Source organism: Protopterus annectens, chromosome 2.part0 (assembly GCF_019279795.1).
Source record: "Protopterus annectens isolate FY-2018-M chromosome 2.part0, PAN1.0, whole genome shotgun sequence".
Classification (NCBI taxonomy): Eukaryota; Metazoa; Chordata; order Ceratodontiformes; family Protopteridae; genus Protopterus; species Protopterus annectens.
The window spans coordinates 1,007,954,667-1,007,978,775 of NC_056728.1; the positions used below are offsets into that span (position 1 = coordinate 1,007,954,667).

The 24,109-nt window shown below is 41.8% G+C and overlaps 1 protein-coding gene across 13 annotated transcripts in view; it reads left to right on the forward strand.

Annotated features, from left to right (window-relative positions):
* Window positions 1-24,109, forward strand: part of LOC122793337 (PDZ and LIM domain protein 5-like) — a 2,364,325-nt gene that overhangs the window by 2,210,676 nt on the left and 129,540 nt on the right. For all 13 annotated transcript variants that reach the window (XM_044061256.1, XM_044061255.1, XM_044061265.1 and 10 more), the window contains one exon: window positions 15,619-15,739. In XM_044061256.1, coding sequence (XP_043917191.1) covers window positions 15,619-15,739 — 121 coding nt within the window. The remainder of the gene's footprint in view (window positions 1-15,618; window positions 15,740-24,109) is intronic.

The window sequence follows — 24,109 nt, forward strand, 5'->3', positions numbered from 1 at the left end:
AAAAGTCTGGTGAGGACCAAGTCCAGGATTTTGTCATTGCTGACTGGGGTGCAGACTAACTGGTCCAGAGACTGTGTATAGATTGTGCAGTCCAGAAATCTCTGGGCATGTATGTTAGAGAAGAGGACATATATGCCTCCCAGTCCTATAGCTAACCATGGTATGATAAGAGGTCTTGTTATGGTGAGTTGGAAACAGAGAAGTTCTACATTGTTATCTTGCATAAGTAGTCTAGAGGTGAAGTGTTTTTTTTTTTTGTTTTTTTAAATATGGAGAGATTGACACCTTCCTTTAGTGTCTTTATCTTAATGTCTGGTTGGATCTGCACTTAACATGTCTGGACTGGCTTGGGTTGAGTGTATGTTACCTATGTCCTTATTTGTTAATTCCATAATGATCATTTCCATAGCCTTACTGATGAGATATATGTAGATATACAAAACCAACCTTTAAAGCAAGAAAACTGCAGCACCCGAAAAACATCAGTTTGGGACAGAAATGTGATATAAAAGAACTTGAACAAGAGGGAATGTATAAATATTGTAAATTGTTGAAGGATCAACAATAACGCATGAACAAATGCAAGTAAAACTCAGTAAGGAATGTTTTAGAAGACTTATCCTGAAAACAGCATTGACATCTAGGAACAAAATCCAAGCTATAAACCAATTTGCTCTTCCTGTCCTAATTTATAGTTTTTGAGTGATTGACTGGCCCCAAAATGTGTTGGATAGATGAGATAGGAAAACAAGAAGGATGCTTCATGCTCACCAAATGATTTATAAAAATCAGTGCATACCAATATTATATATTACCCGTTCCGAACGAGGGATGGGCCTCCTTGAAGTTGATTCCATGTATAGATTTGCAAATGTGGGACTCCACACATATCTGCTGACCTCACAAGACTCAAATGTAATGAAAAGTTTTGAAACATTAGGAGATTTAAGTCTAGGATGACTTCCCTTCTTAGTCTAGCAGAAGCATGTCAGCGTTAAGCGGGAATGGAGATCAAACCAGTAGCAGATAAAAATCAGGCAGCTACTGAATGTGACAAAAAACATAAGAAATAATATAAGGTGAAGGATCAAACGAGAAGGCAAAAAATGTGGAAAATGCATAAATATAGTTGCAAGAATAGAAAACTCCAGGAACAACCTCATGTTGATCAGGATCGAAACACAGGAACAGTTAAGGAGAGGCAAATTCAAACCAAAAGATGAAATGTTAATATTTGCAGCCCAAGATAGTGAACTACATAAACATTGGTTTACAAAGTCCATTGAACATGTGGGAGAAACAGACAAATGTAGGATGTTCTTCATCTCACATTGCTGCAGTCCTTACATATGGGTAGTCCGCTGTCCTCGGTCGGCCCGAATACCAAAGTATTAGGCTGACGTCGGTCAAGGCGCTTAAAACTGACATCAGGACGTCAGGGTACAAAAGCGCATGACCGACGTCATTTCCTCAGTCTTTTTTGCCGCATGGTCCGATGCAGAAGCAGCGTTGCAAGTGCCGTTCGGCGTTCTGAAATTTTTCGAATTTGGAGTTTCAGACCGAATCCAAGTTGGCTAAGTACCCCGTTAGAATATTTTGTTTTTCTTGCCTCAGTGTTTTACCGGATGTCAGAAAAAGTGAATAACTGTATTTCTTGTGGGAAACAGATACCGCATAGGGATTATCATTCTTTGTGTATTCCTTGTTTGGGGCCTGAGCACGACGTTGTTGGGTGTCGCTTTGTGCTAGGTTCAATAAACGCACTATTAAGCGAAGGTTGGATTGTGCTAGGCTGGTCTTTGGGAAGCGGTGCAATTATAATATGCCGCCGGATTCTCCGGCCCGCTTCTAAGAAGCGCAAAGACAAAGCAGTTAAACCCAGGCAAGATGAGTCATCCGTTCGGACGCCGGTTCTTTAGAGGTTTCAGTGGAACCGTGGTTCCGACGGAGACTTCTCTGGAGTCTCAGGGGGAGACTTTGATTTTGCAGGAGGTGGTCTCTCAGGAGGCAGGTCAGGCTGAAGGGGCTTCTCAAGCTACTGTACTGCCCTCCCTTCCTAGGGTGGTTAGGCCTTCTCCTTCTGTTTCCAAGGCTTCTCCCAGAGGCAGGCCAGTTTTAGCTTCTGTTGGTGTCACTCCTAGTTCAGCAGGGTCTGTGCCTAAGAAGCACATGCTTAAAATGGCAGAAGATTTGATTACTCTGATTAGAGGTTCTTTGCCCTCCTGATAAGAGGCCTAGGGTGGAGCCAGAGTTGGGAAGTTTTGAGCAGGCTTCGGATGTTTCAGAGTCTTCAGCTGAAGACTTGCAGGAGTACTCTCCTTATTCTGATTCTGATGCAGATGATTCCACTCCTTCTGCTTCTCCTCCAGAGGATTTTTCTTTTCAGAGACACTTCATTCTATGAGGGAACATCTTAAGTGGGAAGGTCAGGACTTCTCTGATTCTCGGAAAAGGCTTAGGGAATTTTGCTGTTACCCCAGCATAGGCCCTTGGCTATACCCCTGTTCTGGATGTTGTGGAAGATGTGTTTGCAGAGGCTTCACTTAATCCTGATTCTCTGCCTCCTGCTCCTGTTAAACCGGATAGGTATTACAGGGTGCCTGAGGCTCATAAATATCTTTATAAGAGTCCTAGGGCGGACCCAGAAACTATTAGTCAGGGACCTAAGGGTATCAAGGCCTCTGTTGTAAAAAAATCCGGTTCCTCTAGATAAAGAAGCCAGAGCTTTGGATAGATGGGGAAAGAAGGTCTATACATCTTCTACCTTAGCTATGAGGGCTTTGAATTGCCAGTTTCATATGTTGAAATATCAAAACTTTCTTCTTTCTCAATTGAAGTCTAAGGTGGATGCTCTGGCGGAAGGCATTGAGTGTAAGGAATTACAAGATTTGGTGCATGTCTCTGAACAGGTGGGTAAGCATTCATTACAGTGTGGTTTTGATGCTGTGCAGGCCTCGCCTAGGGTGACTGCCACTGGCTCAGTTCTTCGCAGGCACGCCTGGCTGAAGGATCAGAATTTATCTGACCATGTTAAGACAAGGATTTTGGATGCTCCTTTGCAGTCTGATGTGTTGTTTGGTTCACCTGTGGAGTCAGTCTTGAAGAAAATGGAAGACAAGGCTAAGTCTATGCAGGCTGTTAAAGATTTTTGCAAGTTCAGCCTCCAAGTTTAGTAGGAATTGACCTGCTAAGGGTGGACGATCCTTCTTATGATTCTCAGTCTAGGGGTAGATCTAGACGTGGTAGGGGCAGAGCTCAGAGTTCTTTCAGACCTAGAACAGGGAGTTCACCTGCACAATCTTCGGGTGAGGGCAGGGGCCAGTCCTTTCGTAAACAGGCCCAATGACCTACTTTTCAGCTGCCAGATCCTTCTTGCCTGGCAGCACCTTTGGGAGGAAGGTTAGCACTCTTCAAGGAAAATTGGATGTTGATTACCCAAGACAAATGGGTATTGGATATCATACACCAGGGTTACAAGTTTTATTTCCATACCTTGCCTCCTTTCAAAGGCATGCCGGACGTTCCTCCTCAGCAAAGACTAGAGGCTCACAAACAAATTTCTCTACTACTTCAAATAGGGGCCATACAACCGGTCCCTCTGCCAGAAGTGGGCCTAGGATTTTATTCTCGCCTGTTTCTAGTACCAAAGAAAGGAAACACGTGGAGACCAATTTTGGATTTATCTATCCTCAACACATATCTGGACATTCCCAAGTTCAAAATGTTGACGTTACAACAGCTTTTACCTCTGCTGGGCAAAGATCACTGGATGGTGACTCTGGATCTCAAGGAAGCTTACCTTCATGTTTCTATCAGGCCCAGTTGCAGGAAGTATCTGCGTTTTCGGGCTGGGACTTCACATTATCAGTTCTCTGCATTGCCCTTTGGCTTATCTACTGCGCCCAGAGTGTTCACAAAGGTTCTGGCTCCAGTGGTAGCTTTCTTCCGGCTAAGAGGAATACAAATCTATCCTTATTTGGACGATTGCCTGATTCTGGCCCAAGAAAAGGACGAGCTTCTTCACATTTACAGTATGTGATGGCAGTGTTAAGATGCCTGGGGTATTCTGTGAACGAAATAAAGTCCAGTCTAGTACCCTCTCAGGACATGTGCTTTCTGGGTGTGAGACTGAATACAGCATCCCAGATGGCCTTTTTGACCCCGGACAAACAAAAGAATCTTTCTCTTTACTTCCACCAATTGTCTCGACAGTCCAGGCTGACTGCAAGGACAGTCCTTCAAGCCTTGGGGTTCATGGCATCTTGTATTCTGGTACTTCCCAATGCCAAACTGCATATGAGGAAGCTACAGTGGTATCTCAAGAATGTATGGACACAGCACTGCCAAGATTTGGACACTGTCATTCAGATAATACCTTGCATTCAAAAGGAATTTTTGTGGTGGGCTCAGGAATGTCACCTAAACAAGGGACTCTCTGTGACCCGGCCAGAGGCGAGTCAGATTTTAATGACAGATGCCTCAGACAAAGCTTGGGGAGCTCATCTAAATGGAAAATGGGTACAAGACATGTGGCCTGCCAGACTTCATCTACATATCAACTTGAAGGAGATGTTAGCAGTCCAATTTGCATTGATAGCTTTCAAGGATTTACTTCTTCCAGGGCAGGTGTTGATTCAAACAGACAACACAACTGTCATGTGGTACATCAACAAGCAAGGGGGAACGCATTCTTATCCTCTATGCAGACAAGCAATGATTTTGTGGGAGACTGCTCTCAGTTTACAGCTAAATCTTCAGGCAAGGTTTCTGCCAGGAGCACAGAACTCCTTAGCGGATGTGTTGAGCAGACAAATTATGGATCCCCACGAGTGGAAATTGGATCCTCATGTATTTCAGAGATTGACAGTGTTATGGGGAACTCCAGACATAGATCTGTTCGCTTCTCCACTAAATTACCAGCTGCCAAAGTTTTGCACAAAAAGGTTTCATCCCACAGCTTGGAAAGTGGATGCTCTCTCTTTCAATTGGAGCAATCTTCATGTGTATGCCTTTCCACCTCTGCCTCTCCTCCCAAAGGTACTGCTGAAGGTCAGACAGGACAAGCCAAACATGATTTTAATAGCTCCAGATTGGCCTCGACAGCACTGGTACCCGTTACTGAGAAGTCTGGTACAGGAGCCTCCATGGCCTTTGCCTTCAATTCCTCACCTGCTGTCTCAGGAGAACAGTCATTTACTCAATGTCAAACTTCATTCTCTACATCTGACAGCCTGGCATATTCTGTTCTAAACCCTGGAGGGTCTCAGCTTCCACAACAAGTTTTGAATGTTATTTTGGAGGCCAGAAGGCCTAGTACAAGGAAAGTTTACGAGATAAATGGAGGAGATTTTTATTTTGGAGTACAGCAAAGGACTTTGATGTTTCTAAACCTAATTTAAGTGTTGCGCTTCAATACCTTACTGAGTTATTGGACAAAGGTTTGTCCTTCTCCTCTATAAAGGTTCATGCTGCAGCAATTTCTGCTCACTATGACTGTGACCCACCATTATTTTCTCAGCCTTTGTTTAAGCAATTCCTTAGAGGGGCAAAGAATATAAGACCCCACGAGAGCTCCTACTCCTGCTTGGGATCTCAATTTTGTGTTGGAGAAACTCACTCTACAACCTTTTGAGCCTGCAGCATCGGCAGAGTTGAAATATTTATCATGGAAGACTGCTTTTTGTTGGCCATTACCTCTGCAGAAGGGTTTCTGAATTACAGGCCCTTATGGCAGTTGAGCCTTTCTTAATTTTCCACAAGGATAGGGTGTCTTTGCGTACTAACCCTTCTTTTATGCCTAAAGTGGTTTCTAGTGTGGCTTTAAACCAAACTATTCATTTGCCTACTTTTATGCAACCCCCAAAATAAAGGGGAAAGGATTTTGCACACTTTGGATATACACAGACAGTTGCGATATTATTTGAGCAGAACTAAAGGGTTCATGCAGTCTCAGCAGTTGTTTGTTTCTTTTGCTTTGGGTTCTCAGGGCAAACCTGTTTCAAAACAAACTATTTCTAAGTGGATTGGTTTTGTATTGCTTTCTGTTATTCCCATCATGGTAAGGAGATTCCAGCTGGGATTAGGCCTCATTCCACTAGGGCTACTGCCACTTCTACAGCCTTTTTAAGGGGTGGCTACTAAAGATATTTTGGAAGCAGCTACTTGGAGTTCAGTGCATACTTTCTCTAAGCATTACCACCTTCCACTTTACTCTAAATCTAGGGCTGGATTTGCCACTGCAATTTTACAGGGCATTTTGGCAGCTCCTAATGCTTTATAGTTTTGCCATCCTCCCTTACCTCTGCTTTGGGATTCTACCCATATGTAAGGACTGCAGCAATGTGAGATGAAGAACATAGTACAGTTTTGTACCTACCATAAATGTAGATGTTCAAGATCAACATTGCTGCAGTCCAATTCTCCCTCCTTCCCTCTGTTGTTGAAGGTGGTGGTGTGGTTTGTGTTGTACATATTGTAAATATGGTTAGTGCACGGGTGGTTGGTTAGTTTTTGCTGGTTTTTGGCTTTGGCCTTTCTTGTTAGGGCCTTCTGACATCTGGGGCAAGAAAAGACTGAGGAAATGACGTCGGTCATGCGCTTTTGTACCCTGACGTCCTGATGTCAGTTTTAAGCGCCTTGACCGACGTCAGCCTAATACTTTGGTATTCGGGCCGACCGAGGACAGCGGACTACCCATATGTAAGGACTGCAGCAATGTGGATCTTCGAACATCTACATTTATGGTAGGTACAAAACTGTACTTTTTGTAAAACTGAATTGGAAACAGTCGCACATCTCATGGCTGGTTGCGACATACTAATGGGAGAAGGACTGTATACTGAAAGGCATAATAATGTGGCAAGACTGTTGCAGTTGGGATTGTGCAGACATTATGGTACTGAAGTGGCTAAAAAACATTGGAAACATGAGCCAGAAAGCATCATAGAAAATGATGAAGTCTATATCACATGGGATCACCCATTACTAACAGTTCAAAAGATAGATGCTAGAAAACCAGATATAGTGGTCCATGAAAAGAAGACAAAAGTAGCATTGATCATTGAAATCACCACACCCAGTGACTACAGTATCTTGCATACAGAGAGACACAAAGTTATAAAATATCAGGATCTGCAGGCAGAAACGAGAGTTGTGTGGAAGAAAGATACCCAGACAGATCCAATTGTAGTAGTTGCAATGGGTCTTATAAAGAAGAGTCTAGTCATATTTAGATATATTACCAATACATGTAACTGTACAAATTGCAGAAGGAGCCATTACTAGGCACACTGCTGGTGCTTCAAAGAGCACTTCTAGGGTTGCCACCTTTTCAAATGGCCAAAGTGAGACATTTTTGGTACAAACATCAGATTTTACAGGCCGACACATACCCATGGTCAGTACAAAGGTTAGAACTTAACTTTTTTGCCTAAATTAAAGCTTATTCTTGTAGCATTTTAGTTGCTTATTCTGTTTCTTATAACATTTAGATATTTTAGATACAGAATAACTGTTTTATGCAACTGTTACGTAAAATATAGGAAATAATTTTGTCCTAAAATCTCTTGACATTTGCCATTTTTACAATGTTTTGTCAGGACACAACTGCCCAAAGAGGGACTGTCCCTCGCAAAGTGGAACAGGTGATAACCCTAAGCACTTCTGGCTGACATCAAAGATTGAAACAATGTTAATTTCATGAACTTTAATCGTACTTTGACTTAGGAATGGGGTCCATTCATGTCATGGTATTAGAAACCCAAAAGATTTGGAGAAATTAAAAAAAAGAGGCTGAAAATTTATGTGCATGAATGTGTGGTAGGCATTGAACCCCTGTACTGATGAGGTGCACTCAGTGGTCTTAAACAAAGTCTCAGTAATGATGAGTTTTTTGTTAAGGCTCCTTGGATTGGGCAACATTATCTTTGTTATCCTGATTCTGTTTTATTTTGAAAGCTTTTGAGGACTGACATTCCTTAAAAAGGCACTATAGAAGTGGACAAAGTTTTAGCCAGTATACGAAAGCCTTAGAGGCTATGTGCAGGCCATCCCTTGCAAAGCAGTTAGGACTGTCTACCGTATCCTGGCAGGCTGTATATAAAATGGATGACACCAGTAGCTAAGCTAATTTTTGAAGTCAATAGTCTTTCATTATATTGTGGCATCATCCTTAGTTTTGGTAAAATGCTGCTCAGTGTTAGATTTATACCTGCCTTGGAAACACATTCCAAGAGCTCCAAGCTGTCTTGTCTTCGTATAGTCCAGAGAGGTACATCTCAAGTCATTTACAGCCACATGTACTATGACTATGTCATATGTATAGTTGTAATGGAAGGACTCAAGTGCCTACGTGATGTGGTGAATCATGGCACCTGATAGACAAGCAACTGTGACCTTCTCCCTGCACAGACTGGTGAGGGGAAGCATCACTGTGCCTCACAGAGGAGTCACCTATGACTAGGACATTGGATTATTTGGATATTTGCCTTATGGGCTTTTGACTGTAGACACTGTGATGCTCTGATGTATGTTTCAAGGTGGGTGTTGCCAGTGTTGTGTATTTATGAGGTTGCTGAGTGTACTTATTTTTTTAGGTTACATTTAGGAGGGCTTTGTGATTTAAGTAGTTTACTTTTTAGGGTGTCAGCATGCATAGGTCTATATGTTTAGTCTGACCTGTCTGAGACTGGTTTAGTGTTGTGTTCCATGGTACTGGCAAATTGTTTGTTATTTGTAGTGTCTTCATGAGAGAGTTTTGCTTTTAACAGCATTAAATAACTGCATTTGTCATATACTGTGTCAGTTTAAGTACTAAGTGCTTGTCAGTAACTACCAGACAATTGCTACATTGTGTCAGGATGCCCATTTCAACCAATCTGGCTACAGGGACAGGTGGAAAGTGCAAATCCATGGTTCCAGATTCTTACTGTTGTGGGCAGCAGGAAGAGTAGTACCTGCGAGGTCTGTCTGGTGGTGAAGATAGTGTTGGTCTTAACACAGCTGCATGCCACTAGCAGTGAATGATCCTTAGTTCCTTCTCTCACTAGAAGCGAAAGAGTAGCACTAGTCCCAAACTGCTTCCTGAGAAGTAGTATTAACACGCATGTTGCTAATTTCAGTACTCTTGCTGTAGTCTTCTCTTGGAAACCTTGGATAGAACTTAGAGAAGTGGGATGCAAGAAGCAGTCAAGTTGCACAAAGGCCCTGAAGTACTTACCAAAAACTGCAACCAGATCACTCAGTGAGGTCCAGTGCACTTTGCTCAATCAGTGAACACCAGAAGTCAATACTCTTCTGCTTCTACTTTAACTAGAAGCAAAATGGTAGCATTAATCTCTAACTGGCACCTAAGAAACAATTCTAAGGCTTTCTAGTGATTGGTAATATATGGGAGCACCAGGAAGTAATGCCCCTCTGTTCCTGTTCTCACTAAGAGCAAAGCAGAAGCACTGACTGCAAGATGTTTCCTCAGAAGCAGTTCGTATGCTGTCCAGTGATTGGTAGTCTAGTCCTAGATGTTCCAGATTTTAAAACATGGGAAAAAGAGATTGGTACTCTGAATATTCTAAGTGATGATATGAAACCAAGGGTAAGTCATGCTTTTAAGAGTCTAACAGTTGGGCTTTCCCAGTTAGATCTTTCAGTGCCCAGTAGAATGAGCAGATCAGATGAGACTATAAGGAGCTTCCAAAGTCAAATTTGCAGTAAGGGTGTACAGCTCAAAAGGCACCAGTGCAGTCCCATAGCACTTGTGGCTAAATAGAAATGCAATAAACAGTTTTCTTCACTTTTGACTCTAGCAAATTTACTGGTAGGAAGCTGATGTTGGATTTCTGTCCATCTTTCCCTGTTTTTACCATGTCTTGCCTCTCTCTTTTCTGTAAACTCCTCTTGTGTTTGTTCTCCAATGTTATACTTCTATGCACCATCCCTGGTTGTCTACACCATCCCTCTTCAGTATCTTTGCTGGGTTAGTGGAATAGTCCAGGGATCCATACCTCTTAACTTTACAGATTTTTGCAGAATGTCTATATTTTTTACTCATATTTTTGTTCTATTCCTTCTAAAATTTGTGATTTTTCTGGATTTTTGTGGCAAATCAGTGAGGACTGAATTCACTAAATGATGACAGTCGTTTTGAGTTTCAGACTTCATATCCTTCAGAAAAATGTATGGTAATACAAAGTCTTTTAATCTAGCAATTTTTTTTTAAGTTTATAAGAGAAATCTCCTATTTTTAGGACTATGACCCCCCCATTATTTTTGCTTTGTCCAGATTTTTTGTGCTAAGAGGTTGAGAGCTATGCAAGGACTCTCTTAAGCTGTAACTCGAATTGTAAGCTAATAATTACATTGTATACATCAGTATTCTAAGATTATTTAGAACTGTCCCTTGTTATCGGTAGTCTATATTTTGGTTGCCATTGCCGCAGTGACTTCACAGTCAGTTGCTAGCTCTTTCATCCTTCCCAGGATCTTGCCTAGGCCTTTAACATTATTGGCCCATACATTAAGCCAACAATGCCATAGAAGAAGACCCCTTGAAAGTCAACTAATAGTTCAGAAAAGTAAAGTAGGAAATGGATCTTATTTGGGAAATACAGATGGAATATTTTCAGACTGGATTATGGTATAGGAAAGGGAGGAAAATACTACCAGAAAATGAGTAGTGAGGGCTGCGATGTGGTAATGTTTAGTTTGGTATGGTTAGAAATTTGTAGCCAGTGACTACTGCACAATGTACAGGATCCTAACCATTTGTCTGATTGAAGTTTGAATATGCTAGTGCTTTGCACTGTTGAATATGCAGGTAAAACTTGTTGCATAGACAAGGGTAACACTGGGTGAATGAAATTATCCCTGCATCTGTGAACCCCACCCTCACCCTCTTGCCGTCATTTGTCCCCTTAAGCTGTTCCTTCCTGTCCCCTATGTCCTCTCTCTATCTCTCCTTCTCTTCTCTTTACATTTCAAGTGCAGTTTATATTCTGTGTTTTTCTCTCTTTTCTTTTAACATCCTAGCAAGAGAAGATTATACACACACTTTTGTCAGTAGTAAAAGAGCTATGTTGGATGGTTTTATGGTAAGCCTGTAAAATCTGTTATGGCACAAAGCCTTATGAAGCTGTCCAGTAGATATACAGAAGGCTGCAGTAGTGCTTGCATGAAAACTAGGTACAAAGCACAGATAAATGGAAAACCAGGGTGTTGATTGCCATTCAGCTGTGCAGTGTGAAGGAGTTCAAACATTGCAGATTTTAACTAAATTATTTTAAACAAAATGAAAATTCAGGCTGTAGCTGCTAGGAAATGACAAACCTTTTATGAGCTAAGAAACCTATTTTGTTTGGATTGCCTGTGAATAAGTCATTTTGACTCATGTCTGCCACCTTTGTGTATAATTAGAAATGAGGTGAAATGGCTGTGCTTCAGACAGCCTCATTGGTATGTCCTGTATGGGACTACCTAACTGTAAGGTGTCAGCCTAACTTCTTTTGAGCATTTTGTCAGTGTTTTTATGGTTCTGGGTGACATTAACCCAGAAAATGAGAAGATACCTGACTTTTTATATTAAACATTTGTTATGTTTATGATAAACAACACTTAAGGCAGAGTACAGTGCTCTTTTTACATATATAGCCTTTTATTCATGCTGGTTTTATGTTGTGGTCATTTACGAATTTTAGAATGATTACATCTAGTTCATAATATTTAATAAATGCATCTTATTTCTGACTTCGGTAACTAAAACAGGACACAAATATATATATATATATATATATATATATATATATATATATATATATATATGACTCAGAACAGGTAATAAAGACCTTTTATAACTTGCCATTTTAAATTCACTTTCTGGGTCCATGGTCCACATAGTGAGTGTGAAATACACACTTACACATACATACATATGTTTATTTGTAATGTATATGTATTTTAAATGTATATCACACACGCACACACCTATATATATACATTTGTTTGTTTATAATATATATGTATGTATATTACATACACACACACACACACACACACACACACACACACACACACACACACACACACACACACATACACATACACATGCACAAATATGTGGAATAGTCCTTGGATAGGATCCTGTACATTGCCCAGGAGTCACGAGCTACAAACTTCAAACTTTTCTAAACTAAGCATTACCACATCCCTGTCCTCACTAAGCATTACCACATCCCTGTCCTCCTATGTATTCTCATCTCATCTGCTTATTCTACTAAGCATGAAAGGATATAATAGGGACGACCAATCCCTTAGACCCCTAAAGCATGAGCTAGCCTTTATTTCATATCATCCAACTCACTCAGTGTATATATATATATATATATATATATATATATATATATATATCCAGTTGGAAAGTCAGCGTCTCAAAGCAGCATGGGTGAAGGCAATGGAAAAGATCTCCAGCTGAGCCAGTTCTAAAATTGAGGCACCTAAGGAAATTTGGTGATGAAATGCAAAAGTCCAGACAGTTACCAAAGAAAGGAGGAGTGCAGGAAGAAGTGTGGCATATGAAGGAGTACTGGTTGGTAACAAAAAACAGTTGTGGTGGCAAAGAACAAGTCAACAAACCTCTGCCAACTTCTGAAAAGTGGCTCAGCATATGGCACAATGAAATTATGTTAGGTTACATGGCATTCACAGAAAGATAAAGAGGATATTTGGCAAACACCATTAGTAAGAGGCACCAGTAACAGTCCACTTACCAGTTCAGTGGACATCAAAGGCAGGTGGAAGGAATATTTCAGAAAGCTTCTGAGGAAAGAATACCCCACAGAAGCTGTATTGCTGCACACACAGACTGCAAAGAAAGAGGAAGACGAGCCCACACTAGAGGTATGAAATGCGCTAAGAAAAATGAAGTTGGGGAGATCGTCGGGCTACGATGAAATCACAGCAAGTATGGCGAAGGTATTAAGTATGTTAGTGGAGAAATGACTCTTGAGGACACATTGCAGTATGGCAAGAGAAGCGTATCCTAAGTGACTTGAGATCAAGCATTCTAGTGACAGTAAAAAAAACAAAGGGTGTATTCATAAATGCACACAGTACAGAGGTACTATACTCCTATCATGCTACATGAAAGTGTTGGAGTGGGTGATAAACAGATATGCGGAGTAGTAGAAAGTAAGATGGGAGGTTAACATTGAAGCTCAGATCAGCGTGTTACAACTGAACACATGACACTGTCCCAGGACAGTCAATTTTGATAGTCCTGTGGTGGCTCATATCCCCAGAAACATTGTCAGAATTAGTGCTAGCTGTGTACAAGACCTGATGGACCAAGTATTAACAGTCTTCTTACTGACATAGGGGTTCCCATTTGGAGTGGTTGTGCATTAGTGATCGGCTGTGAGCCCACTATTGTTCATGCCGCTGATAGAGACTAGATTAACAAACAGGTTGGAAGGGATAGATTATCAAAGCTGCTGCATGAATATTATGTGACAGTGCAAGCAGATTCTGAACAGGAACTGCAACAAATGACAGGGAAATGGAATGCAAAATTGAAGGTACATGGAATGATGCTGAGTACAGAGAAAGCAGTGGTCACTGCAGCAGATGAGGAAAATTGGAAAAAGCTGAATATTGAGACAGAAGAGAAAACAGTGTAGCAGATTAACAGTTTTAAGTGTCTGGAAGTCATGGTTGAGGAGAAGGAAAATTTGAATGAGGAGCTCAAAGCTAATATCAGAGATGCTGCAGTCAACTGGTAGAAAATGTCAGTGGTAGTGTGCGATAAAAGTAGACAAGCTGAAAAGCTTGATCTTTAAAGCAAGACTGCTGCTTATTGTAGGGCATGAAATGGGCAGCAAAGGCACAGCAGCTTAAGAAGGTCGAGGTGATGGAGGTGAAGAGCCTGTGATTGTCAAGAACCAGATGTAGTGGTTTGGTCCTATGTACAGGAAAGCAGAAGGCGAGTTGGTAAAGCTGATTTGAAAAAGACCAAAAGACAACAAGAGGTGACAAGGATGTCCAGTGAAAAGGTGGATGGATTACATGAGTGAAGGCCAGTGATAGGCATGCCTGCCAAAGAAGATTGATGATTAATCAACTAGTGATAAGACAACAGTTGACACAGTATCCCAATCCTATATAAAAATGGGAAAAGAGCGTCGTTGATGTAAAAAAAATCTACAAGGGCTTCCAAGTAAGGAACGAAGATCTCTATTTTACACCATTTAGTTGCTGTCTGCCAGCAGTGTATAAAAAGTTGGTTGCTTTTATGTATGTATTTATTTTATGCTAAATGCAAGAATGTTGCAGTTTTTGACATTGAAGTCAAGGTAATTTCTTCTACCCTTCATGTGTAATGTTAAATAATATGCTAAAGGGAGGGTGTAACACTTCCTAGTTTGCAGTCATCTGAATACTGTTAAAAAAGACACTGCAGTCTGTATTGATGCCTAAGAACAAGATGTCGGTAGGAGTGGTTGTAGACAGAACATTGTGGGGCTACAGTGTTGAGAGAAGATGAGGAGAATGGAAGTCCTCCTCCCACATTACCTCTAGAAACTTCCTATCTAACATACCCCTTCCTAATAAATGGGACACAGCTGGGTTGGATTGCACAGCTAGGCTTATAAAGACCCTGGTGGTCTTTAACTTAGTATATAACTATGAACCTATTCTTACCTGTTTTATGACCAAGTAGCCATTTGTGAATGCAGGTTGTAATGGTTTCATTTACCTTTAAATTCCTGAACTTATAAGGGATTCTTCCATTTAATATAGTATCAAATTAAGGTATGTTGTTTTGACAGATAAACCTTCTTCTGTGGTACTGATTGCACACTACAGAAGAGACTGTGAGTTTAAATGTACATAAGCTACTTTAGACAAAACCTTACTGGGTTAGATCAAGGAGAATGAGATTTCCTTGATCTGCCTGAATATTTTCCATAGCGATTTCGTTACCACTTTGTCCAATATGTTTGGTCTGTGATAACTGGGTCTGTGGAAGGGCTTTCCTTGTAGATTAATGACCACAGTGTCCTGCTTCTAGATATTGTTTTTAATGCTGTATTAAGACTGTGCATAAAGAGGTGTACTACTCTGCTCCCTCACACATACTTATCCAAATATATGATGAGTGTGGGTGTGTCATGCATGTGTACATAACGTGCATACATATATATGTATGTATGTTCACACACTCACATCCATACACATTTGTGTGTACCTGCCTCCCTTGGTGTCTACTTCACTTATCTCACTATACAGGGATTAGATTTTTGAGTGGCACTGTATTTAGTAGATAAATGCTCCATCTTGGTACGATGAACTGGAACTGAAACAACTTCAGAAGTTTGTTGGTTCAGGCCTGCTTGGCTATCCATAGCTGAGGCGGTGTGTGTTCTGAAACAGAGAAATCAACTTCCTAAATATAGTGAATCTGAAACTCTTATGTACAGTTATAACTGCAGACATCTGCATGTGTTGTATTGGTTTGGAGTTAGCAGATGGTTTATTTAAAGTTCCAGATGTAACGTAACGTAACTTCAGTATTTCACAGATCACCTTATACTTTATTAATTTATCTTTTTTCCTGTCTTGCTTTTTGGATAGGAGGTCATCAATGCCTTAAAACAGACTTGGCATGTTGGCTGTTTCATCTGTGTTGTTTGTCATAGACCGATCCGTAATAACGTCTTTCACATGGAGGATGGTGAACCTTACTGTGAGACAGGTATGTTCTTCATCATGTGCTGGCATCATAGTTAGCCAAAGACACACTGTCACATGCTTAGTGATGAATGTTTTTGTATGCTTTAACTCTATACACACCATTTGTTTAAAAATACCATAATGCAGTTTCATTTTCATTCGCTATGTAACAGAAACCCCGGACCTGTATTGTCATCTTCTCTGGAAACATTGATATAATGTATTTAGATCAGAGTGAAAAAAAAAGTATTAATGTCAGAGGCCTCAATTAGTTGTAACTATACAGATCTTTTTTAAGTTGATTGTTTTTTTCTTGATAGCTAGGTAGATGCAGTGGATTAATAATTCTTGTTTGTATCACAGCCTTAAAGAGTTAGCAGTTAAAGCACAGTGGATGGCATGTGTTACATATTTAGAACATTTTAATTTTGACTAGAACCCATCCAGTGTGTGTGTGTGTGTGTGTGTGTGTGTGTGTGTGTGTGTGTGTGTGTGTGTGTGTGTGTGTGTAGGTACATATGCACAAACATCACTATTTGATATATTTCCCAGTATGAATTATGACAGGGATGTGGGGGTGACTTACTGACTTTTTTTCTTGCTGTAGATCTGCTGATTTGTACAATTTTTGCTTGATCTTTCTTTGCTTAGCTGCTCTATGCTTTATGCTGTACCCAGGTATTACATATTTAAGTGTAATAGCTTGCATTTATTTCTTTTTTTTTTAGCCTCTGTGACCCCTCTGCCACTTTGTACCTACTGTATCCCCCCCATTAGTCTTTCATTCTCTTCTCCTGTCTATTTGTTCTTAGAGAGCAGGGTGCATGGTGAAATCCTGCTTTAACCCTCAGCATCAATGGGCTCAGAAGTCTGTCTTCAGGGAGATAGTGGCCTTTTTTAAGGTGAGGTCACCATCCAACCTTTAAGATGAAGAAGAACCAGGATGTAGGCATTATAAATGCGGCCAGAGGTGGGAATTTTTTGATGCGAAGGGGAGGAGGTGAGCTGGGACACCCACTCGAGCTACTGAATAAATAGTACCTGCTGTACAGCTAGGAAATAGTCAACAGTCTCCACTAGGGAGCTCCCAGCTGTGAGCAGAAGTTCACAATTCTCCCTTCAGGATGAACAAGCAGAAAGTTTATCACTTTCCATCTCCCTTACTCAGCTCCTCCAGTGGCCAACTTTTAAATTAACTCAGGTCATGTGTGTCACATTTAGGGCTCCATCTTGGTACACCACAGAACCAGTGTTTACATTTCTATACCTTGAAAATCAGTAGATTCTTCAGATCCCTCATCATTTTGGCTTCCCTATCCACCACAATCACACCTATCCTTGTATCATCCACACAGAGGTTTGGCCTGTTCTCTGTATTCTTTATGGTGTGTGAGACAATCTTATTAAAAAACACAAGCCCTTTACTTCAGAGGGACATTGTTTTCACATTCCATTCTTTGGGCACTGTCCCTCCCAGTCACTCTTGGTACTACTGTCCAGACACTTATCCATCTGTTTGACTATTTTGCTCCTCTTTCTATTCTTCAGTGTTCTTGTCGACCTTAAGTCCCGTGATTCATTCTAACACCTCCTTTACAGAGTGGCCACCCCTGTAACCTTTTTTCCAAGCCCCTGGGAGTCTCTTCAGTGGCCAGAGATTATTTAATCAGTTCTTTCAGAGGACGTGACAGTATTATGGCCAGTTATTTCAGGATCATTGTGGTGTACCATCCATTTCCTGTATCTTGCCTTCCCTTAGGGCTTGTGTTTCCTTCTGTAGTCTCTTTTGACTGACCTTATCCGTAGGTTTATTTTTCTTCTTTCTTCTTCCTTCCCCCCCTCCTTCTAATACTAGTAGTTTCCCATTTTCTCTTTTGTAATGGAGGGGAAATAGAACATTAAAAATTTTAACTTGCTGGTAATCTCCCTTACATTAAGTCCTCCTTTACTAGTTAATTTGCTCAAGTACATTTAAGTTTTTTCCTTTCCCTTGTATTTATGTATTTAAACAAAAAGTGTTTCCCTGCTTTCTCTTCTGCTAACTCTAGGCACTGAATGTCTTTACCTTGGCTGTTGTAACCTTCTTTGCTGACGTCTTCTTTACTGTTATTCCCATCTACACACATTACCAGGCTTCTTCTACTTTGCTTGAGCTTGTTCCTTCTCCATTATTTTTCCCCCCTGACTTCATAACTACATTGCACTGGACTCCTCTTAGCTTTGCTCTGCTTACCCCATTCCTTTTCAGTGGTCTCCCATATGGCCTCTTTTTTTCTCTGCCTGTGCCCCTTTTGTGGAACTCCAGGCATCTTTGATCCTTGATAGTATTTCCAGACACCCTCTGCAGGCTGTTCTTCTGTAATCTAGTGTCTTTCATAAGTGTTTTCTTTAGCATTGTAGCTGGTGTTTCATCACCCTTAATGGCTTCCTGATTTGTAAATTTTCTTGGTCCATGACTTTCACTAAGTCACTGTTTCTTTTAATGCTGTTGACAATGGTGTGCTTTACTCCTGTTCTGAGACAGTAAACCATCTCATTATTAGATTTATTTCTTTGTGGTGTTCTTTCCTTTCTCTAATCCACTAATCCTTATAATGAACTGATGCATCTATAGGGGACAGTACATTATATCTGGACAATATCACTCCCCCTTTTAGGTTCCACCCTGGTTATCAGCCCAATTACTTTTATAGCCTATTCCTTGTGTTCTTGTATTACGTATGTTTTAGCAACCAACATTATGGCATATATACTTCATACTCTGATTTTTCTTGGTGCCTTATGGGCTGGAATAACTGTCACAGTCCTCCCTTTTAATTTACCCAGGTTCCAGTTATTCCTTTTGTGTGTGCTTCTTCCACAAGTAGTTCTGTTTCTCCTGTTTAGTTTCATAAGCTCCTAACATTGCTGAGCATCTTAGCGTTGTTGCCTCACAGCAAGAGGTTCTCCCGTTCAATTCTCGACTGGAGTGCTGGGAGTGCCTTCTGTGTGGAGTCTGCATGTCCTCCCCGCAGTTGGGTGGGCATTCGAAAGACATGCTTAAAAGGGCGTGACTTCATTGAAGGTTGAATGTCAAGCTGGCACCTCGGCGTTCGTCAAAATCTACTGCCAATCATTAGCAGACCGGAGTTACACTGTGGCGACCCCTAACCAGGAAAAGCCGAAAGACAACAACATCTTGCTGATTTCAGTCTGTCTGCTTCTTTCTCTGACTTGTTGCTAGCCTCCTTTTCTTTTCTTCTGATGTTCCCCTTACTTCTTTCTTACATTTGCTACTTCACCCCTCCTTATTCTACCTCTTTTTAAAGATGGTGTAGTCATAAAGCACTTTTCCAGTCCATCTTCTAGCATCACTACTTTTCCCCTTATCTGAAGTGGAGCCCTATTCCTATTTTTTTTTCATTAACATCCAGTTTTGCCCTGTCCTTCCTTTTCTCTTTTACTCCTTGTGTTACATGAACAAAAGTACTGGAACTAAAATTCCTGGCTGCCTGTTCAGTCCCTACCTTTTTCCCGTTTGCACCCATGTCCTTTCCTTCACCCTTGACTTCCTCTTAGTCTTTCGTTCATTTTTCATCTTTGCTTTCTCTCACCTTTTCTCAGTACCTATGAATATTCTTGCACATATCTTCCCTTTGCCTGCAGTATCTTGCCTGGCTGATGCTTCTCTTCCTGCCCGCTCCATTTCCTGCTCTCTATTGCCCTCTGTTCATCCTCTTGCTTCCCTGTATTTGTCCCTGCAGATACTGCTGCACCTTCCTCTTGAGTTATCTCACTTGCTTTCTGCTTTCCTCCTCCTCATTCACTTGTTTTATAAGCCTGTGATATGTTATGTGGCTCCATTTCATTGAAGTCTGTGAGCAATACTGCTACTCCACACATAAGAACATATGGGCCTCATCTCTCTGTAAACTCAAATACCACAGTTTTACAGTTTTGCTTTAACACAGTAAACTTAGCACACTGTATGTAATATTTGACATGTCCATCCGTGATGTGATAAGTTGTTGCAGTATTACTTTTTTATCTGTGTTTTTATATCACTGTGTTCTTCACCACTTCTCTTAAGAAAGAACTTTCCTACCACATGTCATTGATTGATCAACAACATTAAAGCCTGTTTGCAGCAGAGGCCAAACGTTTTGAGTGCTGTGTTTACTCCCATGGCCTTCTGATACACAGTCCCTCATAAATCTCAGCCTGCAGTACCCCCAGCTTTGTCTGTCTTAATGTCTTATGTTCTGGAAGCCACGTTGTCACTTAGCACTAACAGGTATTCTTATTAAATCATTTCATTTTACTCTAAAGTCTGCTGGTCAGTTCTTACTGCACAATAAAGATGGCTGATGTTCATCGTGCATACAGCTGCAGTAATCACAGATGGGTTTTCAGCCGTCAGGCGGTCCCTCGGTCGGCCGAATTCCAAAGTCTTGGTCCGGCGTCGGTTGTCGCTTACTCTTCTGATGTCAGTAAGGCCAGAGTATATAAGACACAGCCGACGCCATGTTCTTCAGTCTTTTTTGCCGCGCGGTGCCCGAAGCAGAAGCAGTTCGCAAGTGCCGGTCGGCCAGCTCCTGAATCACGAAAAAATTGGAACCGAAGTCTTCTTTAAAGCTAAGTACCCCGTTGGGGAAACTTTTCTTGCCTCAGACCGATGTCAGAAAAAGTTAATAATTGTATTTCTTGTGGGAAGCAAATACCACATAAGGATTTCCATTCCTGTTGCAAACCTTGTTTGGGCCCAGACCACGACGTCTCGGGCTGTTGCTTTTGCGCTACCTTCAATAAACGCACTATCAAGCGTCGGGCGGAGTTCGCCCAACACTACTTTGGTAAAGCTTTTGCTTATAAGATGTCGTCGGACACTCCGACTACCGTTTTGTCCAAAAAACGCAAGGAAAAGGACCGACACGCGAGACCCACGGTCCCCGCCGACACCACGCCAAAACAGGCTACACGTGGTCCGGTTCTCAGCGAGACGCCTTTGCAGTCCCTGACTACCGACGACACTCCTTTGGCGGTGTTCTCTGTACCCGAGACCGCTGGGTCCTCGGCCCTTTCCCAGACTACAACCAAGCCCCTGCTAATGTCGAGCCTACTAATGTGGACAGGTCCACCTCCACCCATGGTGTATTTAGGCCCTCATCTTCTTTTTCAATAAAGGCTTTTACTAAATCCAAAGCAGCCAGGCATCCCACGAGGCCTGTTGCACAGGGCCCCTCTCCTGGACCCATGCCTAAGAAACAGATGCTTAAAATGGCTGAGGATTTAATTACTCTTATCAGAGGTTCTCAGCCCCTCCTGACAAGAGACCCAGAGTGGAGGAATCTCCTCTTCTCATCAGGGATCCATTTTATCAGAACATTCTGATGCAGAGGAACACTCTTACTCCCCTTTTGAGGATTCGGATGCAGAACAGTCCATTCCTTCTGTATCCCTCCTGAGGATTTTTCTTTTGGGGAAACCTTGCACACTTTGAGGGAACACTTCCATTGGGAAGGCCAAGACTTTTCAGATTCCAAGAAAAGACTTAGGGAATTTCTTTGGTTACCTCAGCACAGACCCCTGGCTATACCCCTGTTTTGGATGTACTGGATGATGTCTATTCGGAGGCTTGCCTTAACCCTGATTCTCTGCCTCCTGCACCAGTAAAACCTGATGGGTATTACAGAGTACCCAGCTCTCACCAATTTCTCTACAAAGGCCATAATGCTGACCCTGAAACCATTTCACAAGGCCCCAAGGGATTAAAGGCCTCCACTGCCAATAATCCACTCCCTGCAGAAAGGGAATCCAGATCTCTAGAAAGGTGGGGTAAAAAGGTATATACCTCGGCCACCCTAGCCATGAGGGCCTTAAACTGTCAGTTTCATATGCTTAAATATCAACAGTTCCTGTTATCACAATTAAGGAACAAAATGTCTCAACCTGAACAACCAGATTTAAAGGAGTTACAGGATATGATGCGTAGTGCAGAGCAAGTGGGTAAGCACACTTTACAATGTGGTTATGATGCCCTAGAGGCTTCAAGTAGAGCGGCTGCTACGGGATCAGTCATTCGCAGACATGCCTGGCTTAGGGAACAAAATTTACCTGATCATGTGAAAGCTAAACTTCTTGATGCTCCTTTACAAAAGGATGTACTATTTGGTACTAATGCTGAGGACATACTACGGAAAATGGAAGAAAAAGCCAAATCTATGCAAACTGTCAAGGCTTTCTTACAGGTCCAACCACCACGTTTTAGCAGAAATTGGCCTTCAAAAAACTGGTCCTTTCCAGCCACTGACAAGCCCCAAAGAGGTAGATACAGACGCACAAGGGGCAGAGGGCAATCACAAGGATCATATAGAGGCAGACAATGGCAATCTCCAGCACCAAGAGGTGGTGAAGACAGTGCACAACAATACAGGAAGCAAACCCAATGACTCCCTCATTTCCATGCCAAGCAAGTCTCAGCTAACAGCACCTTTGGGAGGGAAACTAACATTATTTGCAAGCAATTGGTATATTGTCACAACAGACAAATGGATACTGGACATTATAAACAGAGGCTACAAATTTCAATTTCACACTCTTCCAAAATGAGAGGCATGCCAAACCTGCCACAAAATCAAAGGGCAGAGGCACAACTGCAAATTTCAAAGCTCCTAAATATGAGAGCTATACAACAGGTACCTACACACCAACAAGGTCAAGGTTTTTATTCAAGACTTTTTCTGGTACCAAGAAAAGGAACCGACTGGAGACCCATTTTGGACTTATCCATCCTAAACACATTCCTACTCGTGCCAAAATTCAAGATGCTCACATTACAGCAACTTCTTCCCATGCTGGGCAAGGAGTTTTGGCTGGTAACATTGGACCTCAAGGAGGCATACCTGCATGTCCCAATCAGACAAAGCTGCAGAAGATACCTCAGATTTCTTGCAGGTTCAATCCACTATCAATTCTCTGCATTGCCCTTTGGCTTATCTACTGCGCTCAGAGTATTCACAGTGCCTGGCATCAGTGATTGCCTACTGCAGACTTCAAGGGATACAAATTTACCCTTATCTGGACGACTGCCTGATCCAAGCGGACAGCAAACGCATACTACTGGAGCATCTGGCATATGTGACACGGTTACTGCTTTCTCTGGGATATACCATCAACAAGGAGAAATCAAGACTAACACCATCTCAGAAAATAACCTTCCTGGGTGCCAACTTGGACACAAACACCCAGATGGCATATCTTACGCCAGAAAAACAAGGGCAACTATCTCAGTACTTCAAAGCACTAACAAAAAGTACCAGGCTTACTGCAAGGAAAATCCTGCAGGCTCTGGGATTCATGGCATCTTGCATTCTTCTAATCCCATGTGCAAAGCTGCATATGAGGAAACTTCAATGGTACCTAAAAATCTATGGTCTCAACACAGTCACAGTTTGAAGCAATTATGCCAATAATTCCATGTTTGCAAAAGGAATTTCTATGGTGGGCCCAAGCATGTCAAGTAAACACAGGCCTTCCATTCTGCAAGCCTCAAGCAAAACAAGTCATAACCACAGACGCCTCAGATTATGCCTGGGGGGCGCACATGAAGGACAGGTGCATTCAGGGCAGATGGTCCCAAAAGGAAAAGGACCTTCACATCAACCGAAAAGAAATGCTAGCAGTAATAAATGCAATTACAGCTTTCAAGGACTTCCTGCATCCAGGACAATTACTGATAAGAACAGACAACACCACAGTAATGTGGTACATAAACAAACAAGGAGGAACACATTCATACCCTTTGTGCAGACTAGCCATGACTCTTTGGAACTTGGCTCTGGAAAGACAAATCAAACTTCAAGCGCAGTACTTGCCAGGACTGGAAAACACACTGGCAGACACTCTAAGCAGAAATATGACAGATCCACACGAATGGAAGTTACATCCTCAGGTGTTTACAGAGATAATCCAAGCGTGGGGAGGCCAGACATAGATCTTTTTGCCTCCCACAGGAACCATCAACTGAAAAAGTTTTGTTCAGGGACCTTTCATCCAAAGGCCTGGAAAGTGGACAACCTTTCATTCAGTTGGACAGCATGGACAGTTTATGCATTCCCACCTCTGCCCCTTCTGCCCAAGGTGCTTTTGAAAGCAAGAACAGACAAACCGAGGATGATACTGATTGCTCCAGATTGGCCAAGGCAACACTGGTATCCACTCCTGAGGAGCCTAACACATACTCCTCCCTGGTCCCTGCCTCTAATGCCTCTTCTACTGACTCAGAACAGCTACAAAACTCTTCACAGTCAGCTGAATACACTCAACCTCGCTGCATGGAAAATTCCTTGACACCACAACAGTCCCTACTCTCCAAGGAGGTGCAGGATGTCATTTTGGAGGCCAGAAGACCATC